Genomic DNA, 26,914 nt, shown 5'->3' on the forward strand with positions numbered 1-26,914 from the left:
ATGCTGATAAAGACGACGGTGCCTGGAGTATGATACACCCCAAGACAACTGTCCTGATGCTCCTGGGACCAATGAAGACCCAGGAGGTCCAGCCTGTGCCTGTGGCAAGTGACTTGTCTCAAGTCCTTCGATGTCGCCTCGTGAATCAGGATGAGTGCCTTGACAGCAAGCAAACACACTAATTCAGGGCATGGTGATGATGAGACGCCCTCACACAGCTTTTGGAGACTGTGCTCACGAGAGATGAATGACAATTCTTCCCTGGTATTTCTGGCAGCTATTTTACCAAACTGTGTCCCAAGAATTCTGTGGAATATACTTTGCTTTCTGTGTGGATAACCAAAAAATTCATTAAAAAAATCATTTCCACCTAATTAGTGGGAACTTCAATTTATTGGCAAAGTTTTTCAGAAAGCTTTTAAAATGTGTTTAAAGCATCTAAATCTGTCAGTCTAGTCCTGAATCTGTCATTCTCTAATTGAGTTATTTTGATAGTTATATATGGTATTGTCTACACAGTTAATAGCCACATGTAAAGCCATAACACAAATAAATAATCAATGCTTTTTTTTTTTAAACCCTCTAACGTTCAAATGGGACTTGAATATTTACTTAGCATAGTACAGGAAGATTTTAAATTTTGAATGAGTGATACACCATACTGGGGAAGAGAAGAGACTATTCAATTTAAACCAGATATACTGGTCAAATATAGAAAGCAAGCAGATGTGGAAGCATAATTTAAGTGTGGCTTTGGAACTGTTTCGCTATTTCAATTTGGCTCCTAGGTGTAGGGTATATTAAAAATGAGAAAAATGTTTCATTTTGAGAAAATGCATACAACAAAATTTACCATTTTAATCATTTCAGGTGTGCGGTTCAGTGGTGTCACGTACATTCACACTGTTGTGCAACCCATCTCACATTATTATGCAAAACTGAAACTCTATCCATTGAAAGGCAAGTCTCCTTTCCCCCAGCCCCTGGCAACCACTATTCTACTGTTTCTATGAATTTTACTACTCTTGATACCTCAGATAAATGGAATCATACAGTATTTGTCTTTATGTGGCAGGCTTATTTCACCTAGTATAATGTCCTCAAGGTTCATCCATGTATCAGAATTTCCTTACTTTTTAAGTAAGCTCTCTCTTGTCTTCTTATAAGGACACCAGTCATATTGCATTAAGGGCCCACCCTACTCTGGAATGACCTCACTATAACTTAACTCTATGAATCTGTAAAGACCCTGTTCCCAAACAATCGCATCTGCAGGGACCAGGAGCTAGAATTCCAATATATCTTTTTATGGGGGTGGGGTGGGGTGGGTGTAGGGGTGACTCAATTCAGTCCATAACAAGGGAGAGACGGGGCCACGTGAGTGGGGTTCTCATCTTCACCTAGGGCTTTCACCTAGGAATTTCAACTAGGGCTGCCTTGCTTTGCCAGCTTAATACTTGGGGATCCTTTGAAGGACTTTGACGAAGAGTGCCATTGCTGGCAGCATACTGAAAACCACCTGAGTGTGGTACATGCCACTTCCTACAAAGAGACAAACGTATCACTCAATTGGCCTAGAAACTGCTTTTTCTTGAGGCTTTAGAGTCCAGTTTCTCTTCTGCGTGCCCGATCCTATTTGGCATGAGCTGGGCACAGACGGCCAGTCCCCGCTGATGGCTGTTGTGTTGACCCACCACTGAGATTCGAGTGAATAGCCTCAGTCTGGCCATTCTCCCCATCCTCATTCCCTCTGAGTCCCCTGAATCACCATATGTGCGATGCATGGGTGGTCTGGTCCCCTGGGGGGCCCTGCGCCAAGCATTCTATCCCTGACGCTTTCTGATGCCCCCGGAACCCACAGCGTCCCTTAATTAGAGGCAGCGGGTGGCATGATGGCAGGATTAGTGTCAGTGCCTGGCCTCCCCCAGGACCAGGGGACGCTGTGGTCCAGGTTTTCCCATCTGCATAACCGGCCTGTTTATAAGTTGATGAAAAATCTCAAAGCAGGGTGGGGCATGTTATCTTCTGGGCTTACGGTCCACTCTGCTGGCTTCAGGAAGAGGCTGGCCCTGAGTCCCACGGGGGGCGTGTAACTGTTTTCCTTCACTGCAAATGGAGGGTGCTATAGCTTTAAGTGCATTGCTATTTTGCCATCGCTGCAGAATGAACAACAATGATGTTCTGCTGAGCATCAGTTACAAGCATTTTAGGAGAGGCTCAGCCGTTTTGGACGATGATGCTGTATCACTCAAGCATAATGAGCCAAGAGGAGAAACACGTTGTTTGCATGCAGCGCTAGTACAGACCCGTGTCCTGGCCGCCTGAGTTCCTTTTCTGCTCTGTTGTGAATTTGGAAGATACAGGGTGTTCGTTCAGCCTTACAAGCACTAACGTGAAAGGAACATTCTGGCTTAGGGACTGAGCTGAAATGAATACCAGGGACAGTGCTTCTGCCAGCTAATTATCGACAGAATATTCAGAGTTTGCAAAATGCCATCTCCTTGGCGGCCCCACCTCCAAGCCCCCCTCCTACCCTCCCCCCAAGTCCACACACAAGAAAAGGGTTTAGAGCTGATCATCAGCTTGGAGTAAATTCTTTTACAAATCCAATATTTATTTTCTTATGTCCAAAAAGAAAACTTCATATGAACATAAAAATGAAATAAAATCCTTTTGGCTGCACGGACTTTAATTGTCTATTATCTTGTCACAATTAATCATATAAACGCTATATGGACTGTCACCACCATGTCACATTTGTTATACAGAGGGAATGTGATATTTGGCTAGTTTAAGAATGTTAAATAGTGAGAAACAGAAAGAGGTCACACAGAACCTGGGGACTGGGGTGGTGGTCAAAAGGATTCTGAGGTCATCATTCTATTGAAGTCATCTGAACAGCAAGTCTCCAATTACAAATAGTGTAGTCAAAGCCCCAACGCACCTCCGCTTGGTTGACGCAGCGTAAGAGAGCCAAGGTTCCATCCAGAGGACATGGACCACTGATGTGTGAAACAAATACAGCTGAGTTGTCAGATACCTAAACTGTGAACTGAGAGCGAGATTCTGGAGAGTATCATTATTTCTACAGGAGAATCTGGCAGCAAGGGCATCATTAAAAAAAAAAAAAAGAAAAAAAATTCACTTGGCTGCATTGGGTCTTGGTAGCAGTGCACAAGCATGTGGGATCTTAGATTCCCAGGGATCAAACCCACGTCCCCTGCATTGCAAGGCAGATTCTTAACCATCGGACCACCAAGGAAGTTTCAGCAAGGCCATCATTTTGAAATGAACACGGCAATGGTGTGTTGCAGCCAACTTATAATGTCTTTGCTGATTTATGGCCAAAGGGACCAACCTTGGGTAAGAAATGAAGCCAATGATAACATCACACATGTGAAGATTTTTAAATTAAGCGGAATCATGTAGTTTTACTTTTTTTTTGCTAAACTGTGATTAAAGGGCTTTTAAAGAAACTCAACATCTTCATGTAACCATGCTCCCCCTGAGTGATCTATGTACAGCTTTGTTTTAAACCAGTCAGCTCTTCAGGCCAATTCTTTGCTTGATACCTATACACGGAATTCTCTTGGGAGCAGGCCACAGTTCCACTGAGTGACTGGGAACAGACACTGACTTGTTCTGATCTCTAAATAGCTTGTGCAGATTTTAAAAAATAACCTAAGAAAAAGAACAGACTTTTTAAAATTCAGAATCTGTAGTTTGTAAAACTACTATCATTTTAGCATGAGCTTGGTGCTGACCTTTGCAGATCAATCATAAATAATAAATTCTCCCAAGAAAAGTATTTCTAGAAGAAGTAGGAAAAACAAACTAAAACTATATCTCCCGCACTATAAATATCCGCTACTTTGGGCTAAGCACTCTTTCAGGGGGTGGTAATAATGCATAAGAGTATACACGAATATATACCTTAGTTTACATAGACAATGGAAATTTTGAATGATCTACATCTGGCATTAGTATAGTGTCTAATATTATGGATACTGCCACTGTGCTGATTCTCTTGGATTTGTGGCAATAACTCATCACAAATACAGCTTTGATGGACCCAGTTTTATGCCTTCCCATGGCAGGATCCAGAAATTAGTTCTAAAAAATCTTGTTACAAGTTGGACTTAAATTATACATCAATTACGATTGCTCACTGGACAATGAAAGTACACATCAGAAGTCAGTTTTCGCCAGTGGACTTTCATCTGCATTGGTTTCCACCTAAATGTCCAGAAGGTCATCTCCGCTTTCATCACTCTCCACGGTCAGCTGCCGGGTCCACCACTTCTTAACCTCGGAACCACAGGAAGCGGTGTCTGTCATGGGGTTCATTTTGCACACGACAGATTTCATTGTGGTCCGCCCTCCAAACCGTAAGTTGACCGAAGACACAGAGTGGCTTATTGGTTTTGGTGCTGTCGAATCAATAAAAGCTCCGTGAGCAACATGGTGTGGTTCCCCAACCCCGGCCCCCAACCCCGGCCCCATCACAAGCTATTCCTGAAACACCCTGATGGTCCCTGAAACACCCTGATGGTCCCATCAGTCATGCTTTCCACGAGCAGGTCCTATCCATAGATGTCACATATGAAACCTTTCCAAGCACTGGATTCTGCATATTCATAATGGGGGCTTCCCAGGTGGTGCTAGTGGTAAAGAACCTATCTGCCAATGCAGGAGACATAAGAGATGCAGGTTCAATCCCTGGGTGGGGAAGATCTCCTGGAGAAGGGCCTGACAACCCACTCCAGTATTCTTGCCTGGAGAATCCCAAGGACAGAGGAGCCTGGCGGGCTACAGTCCATGGGGTAGCAAAGAGCTGGACGTGATTTAACAACTAAACAACAACTGGAAGAAAGACTTCCCTCTCTGCTGTTAAGAGGCATTGGGCAAACGTAAGAAGCCCCCACTTCCCTGTGGGCTGAGTTATCCACAGAGAAAGCACTGAACTAGGAAGATCATTGCTCTCCCTCTCACTCTGCATGCTCTGAATGGGATTATCCTGGTTTTCCAAGCTGCTCTAGAAGAAAACTCACTGAATCAGTGAAATGTGGAAAATAATAGGGTTGTGAGGATCAAGTGAAGGAACAGATGGAAGGCAGTTAGGATAGTGACTGGTGTATAGTAAGTACTGAAACATATTACACTGCACTGAATAGATTTTGTTGTTCTTTCTCTGAGAGCCCTATGTCATTTTCTGAGTGACATGTACCCACCCACCTACGCCCTCTTAGAGTAAATGCATGTTGCCTAAGTTAGGGAATGCCTGGAATGTGCACTGGAAGCCTATGGCGGTAATCTCTCGATCTTTCTATGTTGTGGTTATAATATCTTTGCTAACAGGGGCTGCTGAGACTTCCTTGGTGGTCCAGTGGTTAAGAATCTGCCTTCCAATGCAGGAGATGAGGGTTCGATCCCTGACCTGGGAAATAAGATCCCACAGGTCACGGGACAACTAAGCCCATGTGCCACAACTAGAGAAGTTTATGCACTGCAAGGAAGACCCACCTCAGCCTAATAAATAAATAAATAAAACTATTAAAAAAAATAGGAGCTGCCATCTCTATTAGCTGAAAACAAGGGCTAACATTATTCTACTTAGAGAAGCCATTTTGAGGAAAATGTTTCTGATGAGGGAAGTACATTTTTCATCATTTCGCTGTCTGTATATAACTTTTTTGTTGTTTTTGGCCACACTGCATGACTTTCTGGGATCTTACTTTCAGACTAGGGATTGAACCCAGGCCCCCTACAGTGAAACTTGAAATCCAAGCCACTGGATCACCAGTGGTGGTTCGATCCCTAGTCTGACCTAAATTCTGAAATTCAAGACCCCAAACACACAAAGAGGACTGATACCTTTTAGACCCTGATGCTGGGAAAGATTGAGGGCAGGAGGAGAAGAGGACAACAGAGGATGAGATGGTTGGATGGCATCACCGACTCAATGGACATGAGTTTGAGCAAACTCCGGGAGATGGTGAAGGACAGGGAAGCCTGACGTGCTGCAGTCCACGGGGTCGCAGAGTCAGACACGACTGAGCGACTGAACAACCACCTTTCAGATGAGCCAATCGCTGGAGAAAGGACTAGATGTACATACCGGAGGGCAGGCGCCACTGCCCGAACTTCCGCTGGGGCTTCCCGGCCTCGGCTGCGTCCTGGCGACCCCCTCCCCGGTCCGAGAGGGTGGGGCTCAGGAGTTGCTGCTGGCTGCTCGACTGTAGGGATGGGGGTGGGGGGAGAGTCAGGCGGTTATCCCTCACCACGTGCTCTCCTCCACCCTCCTCTGTGCGCTGGCCTGGCCCCTCATTTCAGTTTAAGAAAGGAAGAAAGCCCGTGGGAAAGCCAAGTAAGGAAAACAGTATGGACTGATCATGTACACCAGGGGGACTGGAAGAGCGAACATGGGCAAAAGAGTCAAGGAAACTTTGACAAAGTCACCACTGCACACTGTGAGGATGAAAAGCCTGACTTTCCAGGTGGCCCCTTTTCTTGGGCATCCCTCCTGGATACCTCCATTCCACAGCTTCAAGCCCCCTACTCCTGGGGGCACCGCCATGCACCAGGACAGCAGGGAAGGGCTTCTAGGAAGAAGTGGGGGTAGCAGGGATGACCTGCTTTGGGGGCAGCACATGCTTGCCAACCTGGGGGTCAGCGCCTAGAGCTTCCAGATGAATCCTCAGGAGATGAAACTCTGGGATGAGCCCCAGAGGAGAATGAGACTTCAATCAACTAAGACTGAGGTCAAGGAGAAATGCTTGGATTTCCTCCACGCATCTCACCCAGTCTCTGCCTTACCAGCATCTTCTCCTTCCCTATCGGCACTGTGGTCCTCACCTCTCTTTGAGTTTTTTAACCCCAAACCAGAATGCTCAGTCAGCATCACCTCCCTGCTTTGCCAGCCCCACAGGTGACTACTGCTGGCCACCCTCAGGGCAGACAAGTGGCAGGGCCATTGTAGATGCCCCACATTGTCCCCCGTGTTGACCGTCCTGGCTCAAGTCTCAGTGGCCCATGATTCCTACTGGCTGGGGGTCGGGGAGAGCCAATGACATGTGAATCCACCCAAAACAGGGCTGTGGCGCAAGAGGCCCCTTGGAAGGTCCTGCTCGGCCACGGAGCCCCAGGCATCAGTGTCTGTTGCCGGCTCTGACTGTGTCACTACACATCACGATGCTGGACCAGCTCCACCTGATTCACACTGAAAGCCTCACAAGGCCTGGGCCCTCTGCCAGCTGCTTCTCACCCACATGCTCTCCAGGAGGCTGGTGACGCTGAGCTGTTTTATGGACATGCAGATGGAGGCTGGAAATGAAGCTAGGCTGAGCCCCAGTACACAGAAGGTCTTTATGCTAAGCCTCCCTGATTTCCATATGCTCTTCTGATGCCCAACAAAAGGAGGACTAATCCTCGATGAACCTGTTTAAGGAGGCTGAAGGCCAACTGCAAACCTTTTGCTCACTTGACTGCAAGTTTCTAGGACTTGGTGAAGAAGAGAAAATATTGAGGGCAGAACTTCAGGCAAACCATATTCTCCTAAGTCACGGGCTATGGCTGGACTCAAACCTTTACAGATGTGATATTAACTCTTTAGACAAATATCAACAGGATTATTAAGTTTAGAACATTCCTTTTTTTGTGTGTGTGTGTCCATATAAATCAGAATCTTTTGAAATAAGTTCCACAAATTCAGGGATGACAAGGACACAAACATAAACTGGATCAATATGTTGCAGTCATTTTTTTTTTTTTTAATCAACTTAACTTCCTATTAGAAGTAGCATCACTTGTGTGAAATGTCTACGTGAATGGCACCAGCTCCTGTTCTGTGAACATTCATGGGTGACAGACGCCCCCTGCCCATACCTCAGGTTGCACGCTGTTGTCCTGACTATTGGTCTTCAGGTCCTCGCTGGGCTGCGTGGTCTCAATGCTGGGAGGGTTGAGGATCCGCTTCAACTCCTGCTGTTGGCTCTGCTTCAGGCTGATGATGATGCTGCAGGACTGCTGCTGTTTCTATGGAGACAGGATCCTTCTTTCAGGAACGGGAAAGTCAGCCCAACATCCCCTACCCCCACCATTCAAATCTTCCTCTCTTCTCCTCTCTCCAAAGGACCTTCCTGCCCGGTGACCACTTGAAAGAAAAATAGAAAGAAGGAAAGAAGGAAAGAAAGCAAGAAAGGGAAGTCACTCAGTCATGTCTGACTCTTTGCGACCCCGTGGGCTGTAGCATACCAGGCTCCTCCGCCCGTGGAATTTCCCAGGCAAGAGTACTGGAGTGGGTTACCATTTCCTTCTCCAGGGGATCTTCCCGACCCAGGGATTGAACCCGGGTCTCCCGCATTGTGGGCAGACACTTTACCATCTGAGCCACCAGGGAAGCCTGGTGACCACTTAAGAGCTTCCAAATGAGAGTTTTTCCCTGATGGGTATCAGACAGCTTTAGAGGAGGGCTTGGAATGTTCATCTGCATAACAATCCTTATGTTCACTGATACTACCATGTAAGTTTTATTTTAAACAGAATTGTTTTTCCTTCTTTTTAAACAATTTTTAATTGATTTATAGTCAATTTATAATATCATCTAAGTTTCAGGTGTACAGCCCAGCCATATCCCTGGCGGCTCAGATGGTAAAGAATCTGCCTGCAACACAGGAGAGGTGGGTTTGATTCCTGGGTCAGGAAGATCCCCTAGAGGAGAAAACGGCAACCCACTTCAATATTCTTGCCTGCGAAATCCCATGGACAGAGGAGTCTGGTGGGCTACAGTCCATGGGGTCATAAAGAGTCAGATATGACTGAGCAACCAATACCATTATATATATATATAATGGAGAAGGAAATGACAACCCACTCCAGTATTCTTGCCTGGGAAATCCCAAGGACAGAGGAGCCTGGCAAGTTACAGTCCATGGGGTCACAAAGAGTTGGACACAACTGAAACGACTTAGCATGTAGCAGCATACTCACATATACATTCTTTTTCAGGTATTTTCTCCTTATAGGTTATTTCACAATATTGAATACAGTTCCCTATATTATACGGTGTGACAGGATTTTTAGATCATTAACATGAGTTTCTATTTTTTTCCCCTTCTTTTCTTATTCTATGCTCACTAAAGCCAACGTAGCTCGCTCCTTTCCTCCGAGTTCTAAGAAGCAGGACACCTGGGTGGTTGAGAGAAACCCTTGCTTTGTTCTAGGCTTGGCTCTGGTCGCAGCGGGCCAAACTGTCCTGGCACACACTGAGGCCAGGACGTTCTGGGAGAGAGTCAGCAATGCCCGTGCCCTGCCAGGGACTGTGGGGGGCAGACGTGACCCCTGACCTAGCAGGGCTGATGGGGCAGGGGGTGGGGAACACTGAGCGAACTCAGAAGTGGGGGGGGGGCATCTGTCACAGCTGCCTTGCTATAGGAGGCTGGACTGGCCTTTTTCTCTGGGGACCTTTTCTCCTCCAATAGACACGCTTTGCAGTTGATGTTCTTAGAAACAAGATAAAAAATTTGTTCTGTATAAACGTTTACTGGTTCATTTGATTTCCCCACCCCCCCAACCCGTGTGTGAAAGTGAAAGTGAAGTCGCTCAGCCATGTCTGACTCTTTGCAACCCCATGGACTGTAGCCTGCCAAGCTCCTCCATCCACGGGATTTTCCAGGCAAGAATACTGGAGTGGGTTGCCATTTCCAATCATAGGTCAAAAGCATTCATAAAAGTCATGACCAAATAGAAAAGCTGACTGCAAACACAATCAACACAGTATACATTCATTGATTTATGAATTAGAGAATCTTAAAGCTTATAGTTCAGGAAGCAGATCATAACTTTTGGGGAGAGGTGGTCTTTAACTAAAGATCAAACAACACTGTCAACAATACATTGGGCATTTTAGGCAATTGGGCAATTTAAAAGTAGCTTTGTCAAGTCAATTGTCATTCAAACACGTAGAGATTGTTGGCATTGTGAACACCTGCCTTTCATAAAAGGTGATCGTAAATATTTTAATATCCATAAACTGCTTTTTATGGTTAGAACTGGACATGGAACAACAGACTGTTTCCAAATAGGAAAAGGAGTACGTCAAGGCTGTAGATTGTCACCCTGCTTGTTTAACTTATATGCGAAGTACATCACGAGAAACGCAGGGCTGGAAGAAGCCCAAGCTGAAATCAAGATTGCCGGGAGTAATATCAATAACCTCAGATATGCAGATGACACCACCCTTATGGCAGAAAGTGAAGAGGAACTAAAAAGCCTCTTGATGAAAGTGAAAGAGGAGAGTGAAAAAGTTGGCTTAAAGCTCAACATTCAGAAAACTAAGATCATGGCATCTTGTCCCATCACTTCATGGAAAATAGATGGGGAAACAGTGGAAACAGTGTCAGACTTTATTTTTTTGGGCTCCAAAATCACTGCAGATGGTGGTTATAGCCATGAAATTAAAAGACACTTACTCCTTGGAAGGAGAGTTATGACCAACCTAGAGAGCATATTAAAAAGCAGAGACATTACTTTGCCAACAAACGTCCGTCTAGTCAAGGTTATGGTTTTTCCAGTGGTCATGTATGGATTTGAGAGTTGGACTGTGAAGAAAGCTGAGCAGCGAAGAATTGATGCTTTTGAACTGTGGTGTTGGAGAAGACTCTTGAGAGTCCCTTGGACTACAAGGAGATCCAACCAGTCCATCCTAAAGAAGATCAGTCCTGGGTGTTCATTGGAAGGACTGATGCTGAAGCTGAAACTCCAATACTTTGGCCACCTCATGCGAAGAGCTGACTCATTGGAAAAGACCCTGATGCTGGGAGGGATTGTGGGCAGGAGGAGAAGGGGACAACAGAAGATGAGATGGCTGGATGGCATCATCGACTCTATGGACATGAGTTTGAATAAACTCCGGGAGTTGGTGATGGACAGGGAGGCCTGGCGTGCTGTGATTCATGGAGTCGCAAAGAGTCGGACACGACTGAGCGACTGAACTGAACTGAAACTGCTTTTTAAACATTCATATTGTGTTATAAAGAAGTGATTCAATGGAAACTTGTTACAGACTCTGCTCAAGAGAGTACGGCTGACTCTGGGCCAGAATTAGGGTTTGAATCACTGTGAATGGATTGGGTGACATTGTTGAAGGTCCATAAGGTGATCACAGAAGGATCTAATCCAGGTACTGTGGGAGCCCTTTCCTTTGAACCCTCTGCCTCCCTCCTCCCCTCCTCCCTCCTCCTGCCCTCCCCCTCCTCCTCCTCTTTCTAAAGCTTTTTCTTTTGGATCCTCTCCCTCCTCCCCTCCCCCCTCCTCCCCTTCTTCCTCCTCCTCCCCCAATCCCTCCTCCTCCCCTCTTCTCCCCTCCCCCCTCCTCCCCTTCTTCCTCCTCCTCCCCCAATCCCTCCTCCTCCCCTCTTCTCCCCTCCCCCCTCCTCGCCTCCCCCCTCCTTCCTCCTCCCCTCCCTCCTCTTCCCCTCCCACCTCCTCTTCCCAAAGCTCTTTCCTTTGGATTCTCCCCCTCCTCCCCTCCCCACTCCTCCCCTTCTTCCTCCTCCCTCTCCTCCAACCTTCCTCTATGCCCCCTCCTCTCCTTCTTTCTCCTCCTCTTCCTCCCCCCACCCGCCGCCTCCTCCTCCCAGAGGAGGAAGGGAAGGCCCGCAGGTCTGGCACACTCACGGCTCGGATGCGCTTCAGGCACTTCTTCAGCCACATGCGGATGGTCTGCTTGGCCACTTCCTCCTCGATGGTGTACTCTAGCTGCTCCCTGGCCAGCAGCTCTTCCAGCTGCAAACTCTTGCGGATGTCCACTGACCGGTAGGAGAGCATGCTGTGGGGGGGCATAGTGGTGAGCTCTGATGCCCCTGGGGGCCAGGCTTGTGGCCATCACAGAATCCAGAGAGGAGGCGACTCCATCCAGCCAGTGTAAGTTTCCGATGCCACCCCGACCAGCTGATTATGTCACCGCCCTGTCTCCACCCTCATCTATCAGCCGGGGAGAGTCATGGACCTCCCCTTCCACAGGATGAAGTGTGCTACTATCTGCAAGGTGCTTACCACACCATCAGCATTCGTAAAACAAAAGATCCAGGCTAGGCTATGACCTTCATTATCAGCTGCTTAAGAGTCTGGAACTTCCCCTGTAGAAGGAAGACTGTTCTCTCTATACTTTCTTCACATTCAGGTCAATTTGGTGATGGTCCTTGTGCTTACAGTAGATGCTTGTTGGTTATCCATTTTAAATAAAGCATTATGTACTTGTCCACAAACTCCCTAATGGTATGTGGCAGCCTGGATGGGAGGGGAGTCTGGGGGAGAAGGGATACACGTGTATCTGCCCGAGTTCCTTCGCTATTCACCTGAAACTATCACAGCATTGTTAACTGGCTACACTCCAACACAAAATAAAATGTTAAATTAAAAAAAAATCATGTTTATATACAGAAAAATTTGGTGATGGTCAATATGCTTGGCTGTGGGTCACGTATCCTGTTCCCCGGGCCCCCTACCGTTTCCCTCTCAATTTATCTCATTTGCTCCCTGAGATCTTTCTCATTTATTATATTTTTTAAACATCTGCTTTTATTTACTTATTTGGCTGTGCCTGGTCTTAGCTGCAGCACTTAGGATCTTCCATCTCAGTCATGGCATGTGGGATCTTTAGTTGTGGTATGAAGTGAAGTGAAAGTCACTCAGTCGTGTTCAATTCTTTGCAACCTCATGGACTGTACAGTCCATGGAATTCTCCAGGTCAGAATACTGGAGTGGGTATCCTTTCCCTTCTCCAGGGGATCTTCCCAACCCAGGGATCGAACCCAGGTCTCCCGCATTGCAGGCAGGTTCTTGACCAGCTGAGCCACCAGGGAAGCCCAAGAATATTGGAGTGGATAGCCTATCCCTTCTCCAGCGGATCTTCCCAACCCAGGAATCGAACCGCATTGCAGGCGGATTCTTTACCAACTGAGCTATCAGGGAAGCCTGGCATGCAGACTCTTAATTGTGGCATTGAGGGTCTAGTTCCCCAACCAGGAATCAAACCCGCGCTCCCAACCGCAAGGAGTCTTAGTCACTGGGCCACCAGGGAAGTCCCTTCCTCATTCATTTCAGATGGGCTCAAAGCCAGGGTGCAACGCTCACTCCCATTTGGCCCTTAGCACAATAGGCCCAGACAACGGACAGATGACAGCGACTCAGCTGACCTGCCGCGTGGGGGCGCCTGGGCAACGAGGCACCTCACATGTTCAGGCTGAGGGGCTCGCAGCCAAAGGGGGATACGGAGCCCTCCGGCAGTTGGGTGCTGTCCCGCGTAGCCCCTGCCTGCCCCCGGCTGTGAGCTCACATCCATCTACACAGCCCAGATCACAGCGTGGAGGTGCCTGAGGGGCTTTCCCCATGCAGCCCTGGTATCAGTTCCATGACCTACTCTATCTAGGCCTCTTCCCACCACTGGGGAAGAAGTGCTCTCCCCTGCCTTGTCAAGAATCTCATCGTTGTGGACCACTTGTGATCATATCCAGGGCAAGAAGGATAAGGAGGGGCAAAGGATGCCTCCATCAGCTTCGTCTGGGTCCATTTGATCAGACACACAATGTCATCCAAAGAGACTGGATGGTAATTAGTGGGGACAGTGATGTGTCTACACACCTCACTTGCCGTCTGAAACTGTCACTATGAGGAAGATGAGGTGACATTCTGAGAGAGATGGCACTCTTTGCTCTCATCTGTGTTTTCTGCCTCATCTTGGCCTGCCTTTTCACTTGCTCCCAGAAGAAGGGAAGAGGGAGAGGTAGAATGGATAACTTGAGAACTTCTCCCAGATCCTTCCTCTGTTCTGGTCATTTTTCAGATTCCAGTTATGACGTATTTCTGTACGCATGGATGCTCCTGAAATTTGTGATGCAATACCCAACATTTAATTGGCTGGGTATTTGCCACATGATGAACATAGCTACTGGTGGTAGAGGGTTTTCTTGACTTTTTCTGGAGCATGGATCCTTTGGCAGTGCAGCTGATGCAACATTTCTTAGCATAAGGTTTTGAATGCAGTACGAAATCCACATTATACAGGAAATGGATTATACAGAAATTGAGTCCTTAGATTATTTTCTTTGAAAAGGTGGTGATACAGTAAAATCAGAACTTCTCTACTATTATATTGAATAATAACATCTAGCTGAGGTGAAATGACTGTTATATCTCAGAACTGGGAAGCATAACAGGTATTTTAAGATATCAGACATGCAGTAATGGACGTGAAAATGTCTGTGAATTCTACTGGTGATAAAGACACAGCTACTGTATTGTTAACACCTCTGTGGTTTGTTGCCTGCATTCATCACTGAAGGAGCTGGTGCATTGCAGCCAATGACTAGTGAAAATAAAGATGGAACTGTTTCTCTTTCCAAGACCACAGACCTCTGAATTTTATCCACGGACTCCCATTTAAGAAGCTGTTGAGTTGAACTGTTTTCCCTCAACAAAAGGTATGCTGGAGTCCTCACGCCAGGCCCTCAGAGTGTGATCTTATTTGGGAATAGGTCACTGCAGATTGGGCTTCCCTGGCGGCTCAGACAGTAAAGAATCTGCCTGCAATGCAGGAGACCCAGGTTCGATCCCTGAGTCGGGAAGATCCCCTGGAGGACGGCATGGCAACCCACTCTAGTACTCTTTCCTAGAGAATCCCACGGACAGAGGAGCTGGTGAGCTGCAGTCCCTGGGGTCCTAAAGAGTCAGACACGACGGGAGCAACGGCGCATGCACACGCACGCACTGCAGATGTAATTAGTTAGGAGGAGGTCGTGCTGGAGGACGGTGGGTCTTTCATCCGAGATGATCTGGTGTCCTTACAAAGGGGACACCTGGACAGACACACAGACACACACACGTCGAGCACGTCCCGTGAAGATGAAGGCAGAGATCAGGGTGATGCTTCCACAGCCAAGAAACACCAGCAATGACCAGCACGCCACCAGCAGCCCCGGGCGAGGCCTGGATCCGATCCTCCCTCCCAGCCTCAGAGAGAACCCCGTCTGCTGACTCCTTGAATTCACTTCCAGCCTCCAGACAATCCACTTGCCTGCTTAGACCACTCAGAGCATGGGATTTTGTCAAAGCAATCCTAGCAAATAACGCAGAAGCCGCTCAGAGAGAAGAAAGGGCTGAGCCTCCGTCTGCCCTTCTGTCCTATCTGGGGTCCTCAGGAAACGTCTGGAAATGGGGTGTCTCAACCAAGCAGGGGCGCCCGTCTCTGGGCGGGCCAGGCCGACTCTGGTCGGACCCACGGGTGAGAAGACGGATCAGACTGCAGCCCCAGCTTGGCCCCAGGAACTGAGCAGATCCCCGGCCTTCTGGATGTCTTCCTTCCTGCGAACGAAGGGGCAGGGGGCTCACGGCCCCTGCAGCTGAGACTCGGAGCTGGGAGCCACGCCCCCGCCACGCCCCCGCCACACCCCGCCACGCCCCCCCGCCACGCCCGTACCTGAGCACGTCGTGGAAGGTGACGTCGCCGCCATTGTGCAGCCGTTCCATCTCGTAGCACATGTGCTTGAACAGAAGCTTGTCCTTGTCCAGGTCCACCTCCAGCCTGCCCCGCAGGAGCCGCAGCAGGAACTTCACGCGGAAGGTCGGGATCACCCCCTGGCGACACAGCGTGGGGATGGCTGTTAGGTCGCAGAGGAGTCTATGCGACCCCATGGACTGCAGCCCGCCTGCCTCCTCTGCCCATGGTGTTTCCCAGGTAAGAACACTGGAGTGGATCACCCGCTGGTGGCAGAGCATGTTGATGGTTGTCGCATCGGACTCCTTGCGACCCCGTGGACTGTAGCCTGCCTGTCTCCTCTGTCTGTGGGACTCTCCAGGCAAGAAGACTGGAGTGGGTTGCCATTTCCTTCTCCAGGGGCTCTTCCCGACCCAGGGGATCGAACCCTCGTCTCCCACACTGGCAGGCGGGTTCTTTGCCACTGAGCCGCCGAGGAAGCCTGGCAACAGAGCGCTGTCATTCGGAAATCATCCTTAGGCCACCATGATTTGCTTGGCGTTCTGTTTTCACAGCCAAAGAGCCCACAGCTAGTCCTCAAAAGCTGCCATAAACCAGCACGAGAACGAGGAAGCTGCTGGCCTCCCGAGGCAGGGTGGGTCTGCACAGCCGGAGGAGACCAGGATGAAGAGCTGGCTCCTGGGAGTTTCTGCGGGAGCTTCTCTGGTTCCGGGGGGTGGGGTGGGGACAGGGACATCCCCGCCACCTCGGGCACCCAGGAGCCGGGAGGGGCAGAGGTCACCCTCCGCCTCCCCAGCACGGCTCCTGCTTTACGTCTCTCCCGGTGCCTGCCGCACGGACTCAGCCCATGCTGATGTTTCTCTAACACGTGAGCCGAGAGGACAGTGATGCACGGAGTCGAAGACGGGGGGCCCACGTGGGCACGATCCTCCTCTTCACTTAGTCCAGATGCTAGGCATGGCTAATTATGGATTCTGAGTTGCTCTTCTGCCGAAAGACCACTCCTTTCCGGGTCCTCTTCAGCTTGAGGGCAATCCCATCCAGGAGGCCCAGCTCGCAGCAGATCCAGACTCTGAGCCCCTAATACGGGTCACTCCCTTCGGGGCAACGACACCTGCAGTGCCAGCCTGGCTCTGACTTTGAATGGAAGAACTGGGTGAGAGGCAGGGAGGCTGGCAGCCCGTGAATTCCTGCCAGTTACTAACGTCCACACGTGTGAGCGGTGTGCCGACTTGCGTGTGTGTCCACGGAGGGCAGGCCTCTGCAGGCGGCAGTGATGGAGAGCTCAGCAGATCCAGGTGAGATGGAGGCCAGGTCAGCATCTTGGAAGAAACCCCCCCAGACCAGTGCCCGGGGCGGGGGGTTCACCAAGGGGAGAGAGAGCACAGGGCCTGGGGAAAGCCGTGCGCCCTCTGCAGACCCCAGCTCTGATCCAGGAAACCCTGTCCACTCTGCTTCCGGCTCCCTGGCCTCTGTGTCCGCAGTCGATTCTTCCAGAAACCATTTCCAGATCTTCCCCCAGGTCTGCCTGTGGCCGAACTTCCCTCACTCCTCAGATGTGAAGTCAGATAACACCGGCTCAGCCAGGCCTTCACGACCACCCTGCTAAAACATCTGCCCCCAGCTCCAGCCACTCTCAACCCTGTCACACCTTTTTCAAAGTGTTTATCGCTTCTTGAAATAAACATCATCATTACAATCATTACTGTTTCACTTTTTATAGTTTGTCTCCCTGGAGGCTCTGCGAGCACAGGGACCTTGCCATCATGTTCATGGTCGTTTCCCTAGTGCCTAGAACTGCGCCTGAGGGTTTGCGAGGATGAAGGGGGAAGAGGAGGAAGGGGAGGAAGGAGGGGGAGGGGTAGGAGGTGAGGAAGGAAGAAGGGGGGGAGAGGAGGGGGAAGGGGTCAGGAAGGCAGGGGCGGGGGGTGGGGGGGCCAGGAGAAGGGGAGAGGGGGAGGAGGGGGACTGGGGAAGAGCAGCTACTGCTCTGACTCACTCTAGGAAATCTTGGATAAGCTTTATGATGAAAACATTCAAATAGTAAGTCCAAAATGGTAAGTTTCAGAAACCACTTAAATAACTCCTTTGCACTTCCAATCAGAATTGCTGTTTGAATCTGCCTTTCAGGTCACTATGGTGATGTGAACCTCACCCCATCCTGCCCTGAGCCCAGGCTGGCCACTTTAGAGCTCTCTTTGGTTTCCTCTCCTTGATGACCTTCTGAATGTCGGAAGGAGAGGACACTTGTGGTTGGAAAGAACAGGACAGGGAGCTCTTCCGTCCCTCTCCCCTCCTAGCTCGTCCTTCTAAATTGTCAATGACAGCGTTCTGCAATTCAGCAATGGCCGTTCTATGCAAATTCAATACAACAACAAAACCATTGAAAAGTTTGCAATAAGGCATTAAGTGTCTTTGGGGTGGGGCATGAGACAATAATCGACTCTCTCACCTCTCTTTTATCATCCACCATGTTCCATATGATTTGAAAGTGGCGAAGATCATTGTAACTTAAAAGCTGGTCCTCCTCAGTGGAATAAAACAAGGAGAAATTCTCCACAATTATGGCTAAAGAAAAAGAAGAAAAGAAAAGAAAAATGAGGATGTTAGGCAATTATGCTAATCTGTCATTTTTCCCAAAAAGTAAAACATCGATTACAAATAATGAATTTTATCACCTACATTATAAGCCAAATTTTTAAAGGGTAATTTTAGTACGGTTTCCAAGTTGGCATGTTTTACACTTGGACCGGGCTATTTATCCAGCTCCTGCCTTTCCAAAACATGAGGGTCATGAGCATAAACATGCATTCTGTGTCTATAGCTACTCACTCCAGCTGGCTTCAACTCTTCATTGAGAGTTCCAGGGCACTTTTCAAACATCAGATTGAGTTCTGGTGGCCCCACAGCTGGGTGGACAACGTACATCTTTTGAAAACATAATTGTGATATTTCAAGGCTGCAAAGGTAGCCTTTTCTGATACTTGTTCAACTGAACCCATGAGAAGAGCTTTTGAAATTAATGGACATAATAAATAGGACAACTCTTGAAATTGCAATCAAATGTCATTTATGTGCCTTTCAAAGGTCTTTTCAGTTTCTGGACTGAGAGGCAACAATTTATAATTAATGCCATAAAACACCCACCCCAAGCAACCCGGGATAATTACTTGGAAATTGTGCATAATTATCTAACAACCTGAGTTTAAAGAGATTGAAAAATATTCAATGAGCATCACTTACCTACAAGCAGATTTAGCATGATGTAGGCAATGATGACATAAAATGAACAGAAATACATAAGTGCCCCGGCATAATTTCCACAGTCTGTTGCCCAGTATGTAAATTCATCGGGAGTACAAAAGGGGGGCTGGACCTGCGGGGCCATGGCAGGGAAGAGGCAGGGGCCAGGGAGAGAACAGAGGAGAATATAAATTCCCTTTATCTAACTGTAATTGTGACCGTATTCCTAACAATATAAAATATAATTAACTTCAAAGTGATCTCTCAGAGCCCCATACACTGGGTACACCATCTGTGGCCAAAATCAAAAAGAATATTTCATTTATGCCATGCTTTTGGCCTTGCAGAATCCCAAGTTCATTGCCATTTGAGAAGCACAACAAAAATGAAGCTGTTTCTCCCAAGAGACACTTTTTGCCACCTCCACTAACTCCAAAGAGTCAGTAGTCACTGTGATGCAAAATGCAGAAAGTCAGATAAAAAGGTATTTTAAAAAATTCTCTGACTTCAGTAATGGGTTAAGATTTAGGAAGATTCGCACTACACAGCAAATTCACATTCAGATTAGGTAAGGAAAAGCCAGAATCCTAATTCTTGGAGCATCCCTATGAGACGTCATTAAATGGCACAAGATTCCAGGTTATCAAAAGCCTTCTTCTTTTTTTTTTTTTTTTTTTGATGTGGACCATTTTTAAAGTCTTTATTGAATCTGTTACAATATTACTTCTGTTTTATGTTTTGGTTTTTTTTTTTTTCGGCCTCGGGGCCTGTGGAGTCTTAGCTCCCCGACCAGGGATCAAATCTGAACCTCCTACATTGGAAGGTGAAGTCTCAACCACTGGGCCACCAGGGAAATCCCTAAGCTTGCCCATTCTCCACTGGCCCAATAAAACTCACACACCTCCCAGAGACTTCAGGGTTTCTTTCTGTCAGGGAGACCTAGGTCTTTCTTCTACATTTCCATGGCCTTCTGCTTGCTTATTTTTTTTATCTAGAATTTAATCGATTCTGCCTTGTATTATTTTGGCTTTGGTAAATTCTGTCTCTGTTCCCTCATACGTAAAGTTCCTGAGCTCCTCCTCCGGGTTTGGTTTATCCCCAGGCCCCTCCCTTCCTCCCTGCCGCCAACAGTCTGGAGGCCTGCAGGCCACCGGTAGCTGCCAACTCCACATCAGTGACAGTGAATGTTAGTCGCTCAGTCGTGTCCGACTCTTTGTGACCCCACGGACTATAGCCCTCAGGGCTCGTCTGTCCAGGGGATTCTCCAGGCAAGAATACTACTAGACGGGGTTGCCATTTTCTCCTTCAGGCTATCTTCCCGACCCAGGGATTGAACTCGGGCCTCCCACATTGGAGGCAGATTCTTTACCATCTGAACCACCAGGGTGGTTCAGCCCCACTCCATGGGGCTATCTAAATTCAAAGTTATGTTCATTAACAGTCAATACAATTGAAATGCAATGGAGAATTCAATTCCTCAGTTGCACTAATCGCACCTCAGGGGCTCAATAACCACACAGGGGTGGTGGCCACTGAATTGCCAGGTTTGCAGAAATTTCTTTTGTCCGTTGGTCTGGAGGGTCAGAGGTGGATGAAATGAACCAATCAAGCTGATAACTCACTGTGGTTGTGTGAGCAACCACACAGCGACGAAGAAATACAGAATACTGGGAGAACACAGAACTGCAGGCTTAGTGTTGGGCAGGGTTCCTGAAGGAACTGAGCTTTAAACTGAGACCTGAGGATGGTGAAGGCTTAGTCCCTAGAAGCAAGGATACCTGAGGAAGAGTATTGCTCGGAACCCCTGATATAAGCTCCTCGAGAATGCCTTGGACTCGCTGAAGCCCTAGCACCTAGGACAGGGGCCAGCACAGAAACAGGGGCCTAGTAAGTATCTGTTGAATAAATTAAATCAAAGATCGGAACTCTCCTCTTTGAACTTGACTGCCAGAATGTCAAAGACAGGAGGGACCGAACAATGCTCAAATGATGCAAATTTGTTGAATGGAACTACAATAGCTTGAGTTGGGTTCACTGGGTATCTTTCTTGTATGTGTATATACTATAATTTAAGAGGACGCAGCTTTATGGATTAAAACACCAGGATATGTGTTTTGTATACAGTCTTGACACTACAAGAATGATGGTGCCATTACATCACCAAAGAGTTTCATCTGCTTCTAAGTCTAGGCATTGTTAGCGATGAAGAGACATTTACCATACAGTCGTGCATAATCTTATTCCAATCTTCTCCTGTGACAATTCGGAACAGTACAGTAATAGCTTTGCCAGCTGAAGAAAAGTTTGCATGCCTAATTTAAGGAAAAACAAACAAACAATATAAGTGATACGGTTGGTCATGAAGTACGAAAGGTTGTCACCACCAAAACAGGTGGCTTTTGGAGCAAATTTGGTTGCTAAGCTACCATTTCCAAAGGTTACGGCCTCTTATTTGTTTGTTATTTATACTTGCCTCCAAGTAGAGCTGTCTCAATAGCTCAACCCTAGCACAGCGCCAACAATTTATTGCCATTCATCTTGCATGACTGGGAAAGCAAGCTTTGACAATTAAAACTGATTTCTTCTTTTACAAAGATTATGCTATAAAAGATGGAACCACCATGTATCAAATAAGTAGTCTCTGCAACACAATACATTTAATTTTTTTTCTGTAAGGACTTCAAAAAAAAATACTCTGATACGGTTCCATGAAATTTAAGACAATCTTTGAAAAATGCTTTACATGTATAATAATAATCTGTGGGTCCTAACTTACAATGTTTGTCTTAAAAAAAGGAAAAAAAAAACCCAGAGCCATCTCAAAATTGTTTAATTAAAAAAAATAATATATCACTTCTGGCAGTATGTGGATAGAAAACCTGCTGGAATTCACCAGGCATTAGAAGTGGTTATTTCTGCATGGGGATGGAATTATGGGTTTTTTTTTTTGTTTTCTTTTATTTCTGAATTTTCTAAAGTTTCTAAAGTAAGCGTGCATACTGTTTTCAATGAGAAAAACATCATTTAAAATTTGGTCATTTTACTTTGTTTTAATTTTCAAATAATTGCTTCCCCATCTTTGTTTAAAACATGCAGATAGTTACTCATGGCTTCATTACTAAAAAAGCTTACTATTTGAATACAAAGATAAATATACACCAACCTGTTAATATTTTCTCCATATTTCACAGTACCAAATAAGACAACTCCAGCGAAAGCATAACACAGCAGCAATAGGAACATGCCCACTATGATAAAGAAGCTTTTATACATGCTGACGACCACTGTTAGGAGAAGCATCTTTAGTGTTACCTGAATGGAGATGAAGGATTTGGGGGTGGGGGTGGGGAAAGAGAGAAAAAGAAAGAGAGAGATACAGGGAATATTCAATTCACAAGCCATCTTGGGAAGGACATGCCATGGAAGCAGTTTGACACAAAAGTGATTTACAAGGATATCATTTGAAAGTTGCTTGCTCAGTGGGAAAGAAACTGGGAAGATCCCCTGGAGAAGGAAATCCCATGGAGAGAGGAGCCTGGTGGGCTACAGTCCGTGGGGTCGCAAAGAGTCAGACACGACTTAGCAACGGAACAACAACAACAGTATTTGGAAGCTGCTTGCTATTTGGTATTAAATTGGAACATTATTAAAACCATTTGACAAAGAGAAATTCTACTTGTATCTCAAACTTCAGCCTCTTTTGCCAAATTAATGAAAGTTCCACCCTAATATTTTTAGCCTCCCATTTTTCTCTTCACTTGCTAACTGATTCTCTACGATACCTTCTATATATTTTCAGCTGAAAGCAAGTAGACCCAGGATTCTTACACAAATAGACATTCACAAAAACAAATCTGAACAGTGGTAAAATGCCAAATAATCATCAAATACAAAATATATTGATTATGTGGAAATATGGACTATATATGAAATAAAGTGAGTAACAAAAAAGGAAACCGTGCCTTAAAAATGAAAAATACATGTGTAATGTGTTGAGCATTAACAAGGATATCAAGAAATCTGGAATCATAGGGTCATGAATGTTTGTTGAAGATTCTCCTTCTTTGCATTGAAAATGACTTGTGTGTGTGTGCTAAGTCACTTCAGTCGTGTCTGCCTCCTTGTGATGCTACGGGCTGTAGCCCACTAGGCTCCTCTGTCCATGGGATTCTTCAGGCAAGAATACTGGAGTGGGCTGCCATACCCTCCTCCCAGGGATCTTCCCGACCGAGGGATTGAACCCACATCTCTCATGTCTCCTGCATTGGCAGGTATGTTCTTTACCACCAGACCCACCTGGGAAGACCTCCAAAATGACTTACCTTCATGAAAAATAAAAATGATAAAAATAAAGAAGCACTGAGAAAGACCATTAGTTTTTGCTTTCATGCTTGATATGTTATCTTTAAATGATGACTGAGTTCACTTAGCAAATGAGAAGAATAAATAAAACAACACAAATGTCAGGAAACATATCACAAGATAACTAAGCAACCGATTCATTTCATTATTTGCTCATTTTGACTTATGGTGTCTGGGAATTTGTTAGCTGCAGCCCTGGAGACCCAGAAGGGCAGCCACAGTCGGCAAGTCATTCTCCTTCCTTCGGTGTACATGTGACCTTTGACAGCATCTTCACAAGGTACTCACATGCTTCCCGCATATGGAGAAAAACCGGAAGACAATCACGCACGCTCCCATCATGTAGGTGTACGCGTTCTGCAATTTAAAAGGAGAGCCCCTCGTAATTTGCACAAAAGATCTTGTTACAGTCCCATTTTTCATTTTCAGCCTTCTGTGAAGTCTACTGAATAATGAGCTTAATAAAATGTGAAAATTCCTCTTAAGAAATTTATCTTAAAAAGGTGCTGAAAAGGTCACCGCCAAAACTCATGAATAAGTATTAGCTATAAAATCAAACCTTAATCAGAACTTTCGTCTCCGTGTTGCTCAGCTGAACTCTGTATTTTAAAACTTATTTTACATATTGATAAAATAGTGACCAGCTCCTTGGAGGGGCAGGAAATCCCTGGAATAACAATGCAACAGGAAGAAGTCGAGGGAGACAGCAGATAAAGGGATCCCAGCTTCTTCTTCCAACCAGAGAGGGTGCTGGTGCAGAAAGAGACTCTCTGAAGGTCTCCTCTGGAGACCAGCCGGCCGCATGCACGTTAGTCTAAGCTGATTTCAGAGAAGTCCCCTTCCTCTCAGAAACACCCAGCTCTTCCTTCAAGTGTGTGATTGGCAGCAAGAGATGACTCTGTGTGCTCCATGACAAAGAGAGCTTCATCTGAGAACAAACAGCCCACCGGCTGCAACCGCAATGACAATGGTGGCGTTAAGCTGATGTCAAAGCTTGATTATTCCCCGGGGAACCTTGCTTAGTCAAATGACGCCCATCACAGGTGGGTCCCCGGCAAGGGAAGTCCCCTGGTGAGGGGCAAGGAAATGAAACTGAAGCTCCAATACTTTGGCCACTTGAAGGGAACAGTCAACTCGTTGGAAAAGACCCTGATGCTGGGAAAGACTGAAGGCAGGAGAAGAGGGCGACAGAGGATGAGACGGTTGGATGGATCGCTGATTCAATGGACGTGAACTTCGAGAAACTCTGGGAGATGGTGAGGGACTGGGAAGCCTGGCGACCCGCAGTCCATGGGGTCACAGAGCTGGACACGACTTGGCGACTGAACAACAACAGCAAGGAAATGAATGAGTCTGCGCAGGAGCATCTCTGGATGGGAACAAGGACTGCACCTTCCTTCACAACAGTCCACTGCACGACAGAGCAGAGAAGGAATGTTCTTTCAGGACTACAGGTTCTCAGAGAAGGGCAGGAGCAGTCAGGCAGAAGGCCGAGCCGGTCTTGCAAGTATGACATATTCTCTCTGGGGACACCCGGAATTAGGACGCTTACTCACCGTCCTGCTTGGAACATGTAGCTTCTGGCTACAATTTGTCTGGAGAAAGAGACAAGCATGGACTTTGCTGCTCCTTCTTGCTGCGTGAGCCCAAAGCCTAGTGTAGATACCTTCTTTCTTTGCATTCTGGAAGTGATGACACCCCACGCTCCCAGGATGACGGCCCAATCCTTCACCTGAACTACGAGGTCCGAGAGGTCTGACACATTTTTTTCATTTTATTTATTTTTTTAAACTAACTTTATTTAGTGGAGTATAATTGTTTGACACTGTTGTGTTAGCTTCTGCTGTACAATAACCTTAATCAGCTATTCGGATAATATATCCCTTCCCTCCTGAGTACCCCTCCCCTCCCGCATCCCATCCCTCTAGGTCATCACAGAGCACCAGGCTGAGCGCCCCGTGTTGTAGCTTCCCACTAGCTGTGTTACACGTGGGAGTGGATATATGTCAGTGCTCCTCTCTCAGTTCGGCCCCCCCTCCTTTTCCCAGCTTGTGTCCTTAAGTCCGTTCTCTGCATCTCTATTCCTGCCCTGAAAGTAGGTTCATCAGTACCATCTTTCTAGATTTTATATATATATATATATATATGTATTTTTTTAAACCAATGTTTGCTTTTCTCTTTCTGACTCACTTCACTCTGTATGACAAGTCTGATGCCTTCTCACCCAACCAGATCTGGTACCACGTTCCCTGGCCCCTTGGACCCCTGTGAACTCTCCCATCATAGGGGCAGCTGCCCGGAATGTTCTGCCCTCACCCTACAGGCTGAACCCAGTCATCACTCCCTGGGGGATGCCTTCTAGAATCTCTCTGACGAAGCCAATGCACTGCCCTGTGTCATCACAGGGACACAGGTCTCCCCATCGCCCTCACTGTAACTGTGATTCTCATCAACCGGTAACATTTGATGAAAACAGGTCTGAAGTTCCAGGCTGCGTGGTTCTTGACAGTGGTACTGTCTCTGTCTTGCCCATGACATTCTTCTCAATTCCTGGCAGAGTGACTTGCAGCTCTTTAATGCTCTGAACCATCTGTCATGTAAGGAAATGAGTCTGGGTGACTCAGAGCCCACCTGGGCCTGGCATAGCCCCTGATGCTGAAGGTAACACCTGTTTTGAGGATACTCGGTATCTTTCTGAGCACAGAAATCCCATCCTAAAGCAAGGTCTGGACAGAAATGGGGCTGGAAACAGGATTACCTGAACTGAGATTACTGACTAAAATGAACTTCAGTGATGTGCTTACCAGGAGGGCAAAGTGAAGGACCACCCAGACAACACCCAGTGACGTCACCAGCAGATCGTACCGATTTCTTCTGCTTTGCCAGAAGCCAGCAGGTGACATTGCTATGATCTTCATCGTAACCTGGGGAAAAGGAATGAAGATGGTGAGCTGACGCTGTGTTCAGCAGCACTTACTTAAATGTACTAACTTGAAGCACATTATATTTTAAAGGATGTAAAAACCAAAGAGAAGTCTTTATTACTGATGCATCTGTGTATATATACGTGTGTGTGTGTGTGTTTATACATATATAAACAGGTTCCCCTGGTGGCTCAGCGGTAAAGTATCCACCTGCCAAAGTTTCATCCCTGGGTTGGGAAGATCCCCTGGAGAAGGAAGAGGCAACCCACTCCTGTATTCTTGCCTGGGGAATTCCATGGACAGAGGAGCCTGGAGGGCTACAGTGGATGGGGTTGCAAGAGTTGGACACGACTTAGCGACTAAATAACAACAACAAATATATATGTAAATACACACATATATATGCAAATCTATATTCTCCACACTCTTTTCTCCTTTTATGACTAGTTCCGATAGCAGGACATTTTTCTTCCTCAAGTAAAAGGCCATAGATTTGGGGAAACATCAATTGGTACAGGGTGAAAAAAAAAATCTGCTCATTTTTCAAAGAGGACTGCACTGGAAACTGATGTGATATGGGCCATGTATTCAAATAATCTTGCCTGGGCCAACTCCATTTGCCACCACATTGCAATTTGAGTCCCTGAATGATGGTGGTTTGTGCCGTTCACTGTAAGTATTGGAATGCACCTAACTAGACAGGCTGACATTCAGATACAACAGTTCTGAATACAGCAGTCAGCAGTTCTTGTCGTTAGAAAAAATGGAAATATAAAGTGCAGCGTTTGTTCAAGCAAAGCTCAAACAGCCTTAAAAGGAAACCGTCTGAGAGCATGACATTCCCTTCCCCCAAAAGGACTTCAAAAGCCAGGGAACACAGAGCAGAAAGGAA

General features: G+C 46.8%; 1 protein-coding gene across 1 annotated transcript in view; it reads right to left on the bottom strand.

Annotated features, from left to right (window-relative positions):
* Positions 1-3,199: 3,199 nt before the first annotated feature.
* Positions 3,200-26,914, bottom strand: part of NALCN (sodium leak channel, non-selective) — a 270,853-nt gene continuing 247,138 nt past the window's right edge. The window contains exons 34-44 of the mRNA XM_061133830.1: positions 25,903-26,022; positions 23,387-23,455; positions 21,900-22,048; positions 20,955-21,048; positions 18,737-18,869; positions 17,946-18,061; positions 15,476-15,633; positions 11,677-11,827; positions 7,885-8,034; positions 6,119-6,236; positions 3,200-4,430 (exon numbers count right to left, since the gene is read on the bottom strand). Coding sequence (XP_060989813.1) covers positions 4,237-4,430; positions 6,119-6,236; positions 7,885-8,034; positions 11,677-11,827; positions 15,476-15,633; positions 17,946-18,061; positions 18,737-18,869; positions 20,955-21,048; positions 21,900-22,048; positions 23,387-23,455; positions 25,903-26,022 — 1,452 coding nt within the window. The 3' untranslated portion in view covers positions 3,200-4,236. The remainder of the gene's footprint in view (positions 4,431-6,118; positions 6,237-7,884; positions 8,035-11,676; positions 11,828-15,475; positions 15,634-17,945; positions 18,062-18,736; positions 18,870-20,954; positions 21,049-21,899; positions 22,049-23,386; positions 23,456-25,902; positions 26,023-26,914) is intronic.

This window comes from Dama dama, chromosome 30, assembly GCF_033118175.1.
Source record: "Dama dama isolate Ldn47 chromosome 30, ASM3311817v1, whole genome shotgun sequence".
In the NCBI taxonomy this organism is placed as follows: domain Eukaryota; kingdom Metazoa; phylum Chordata; class Mammalia; order Artiodactyla; family Cervidae; genus Dama; species Dama dama.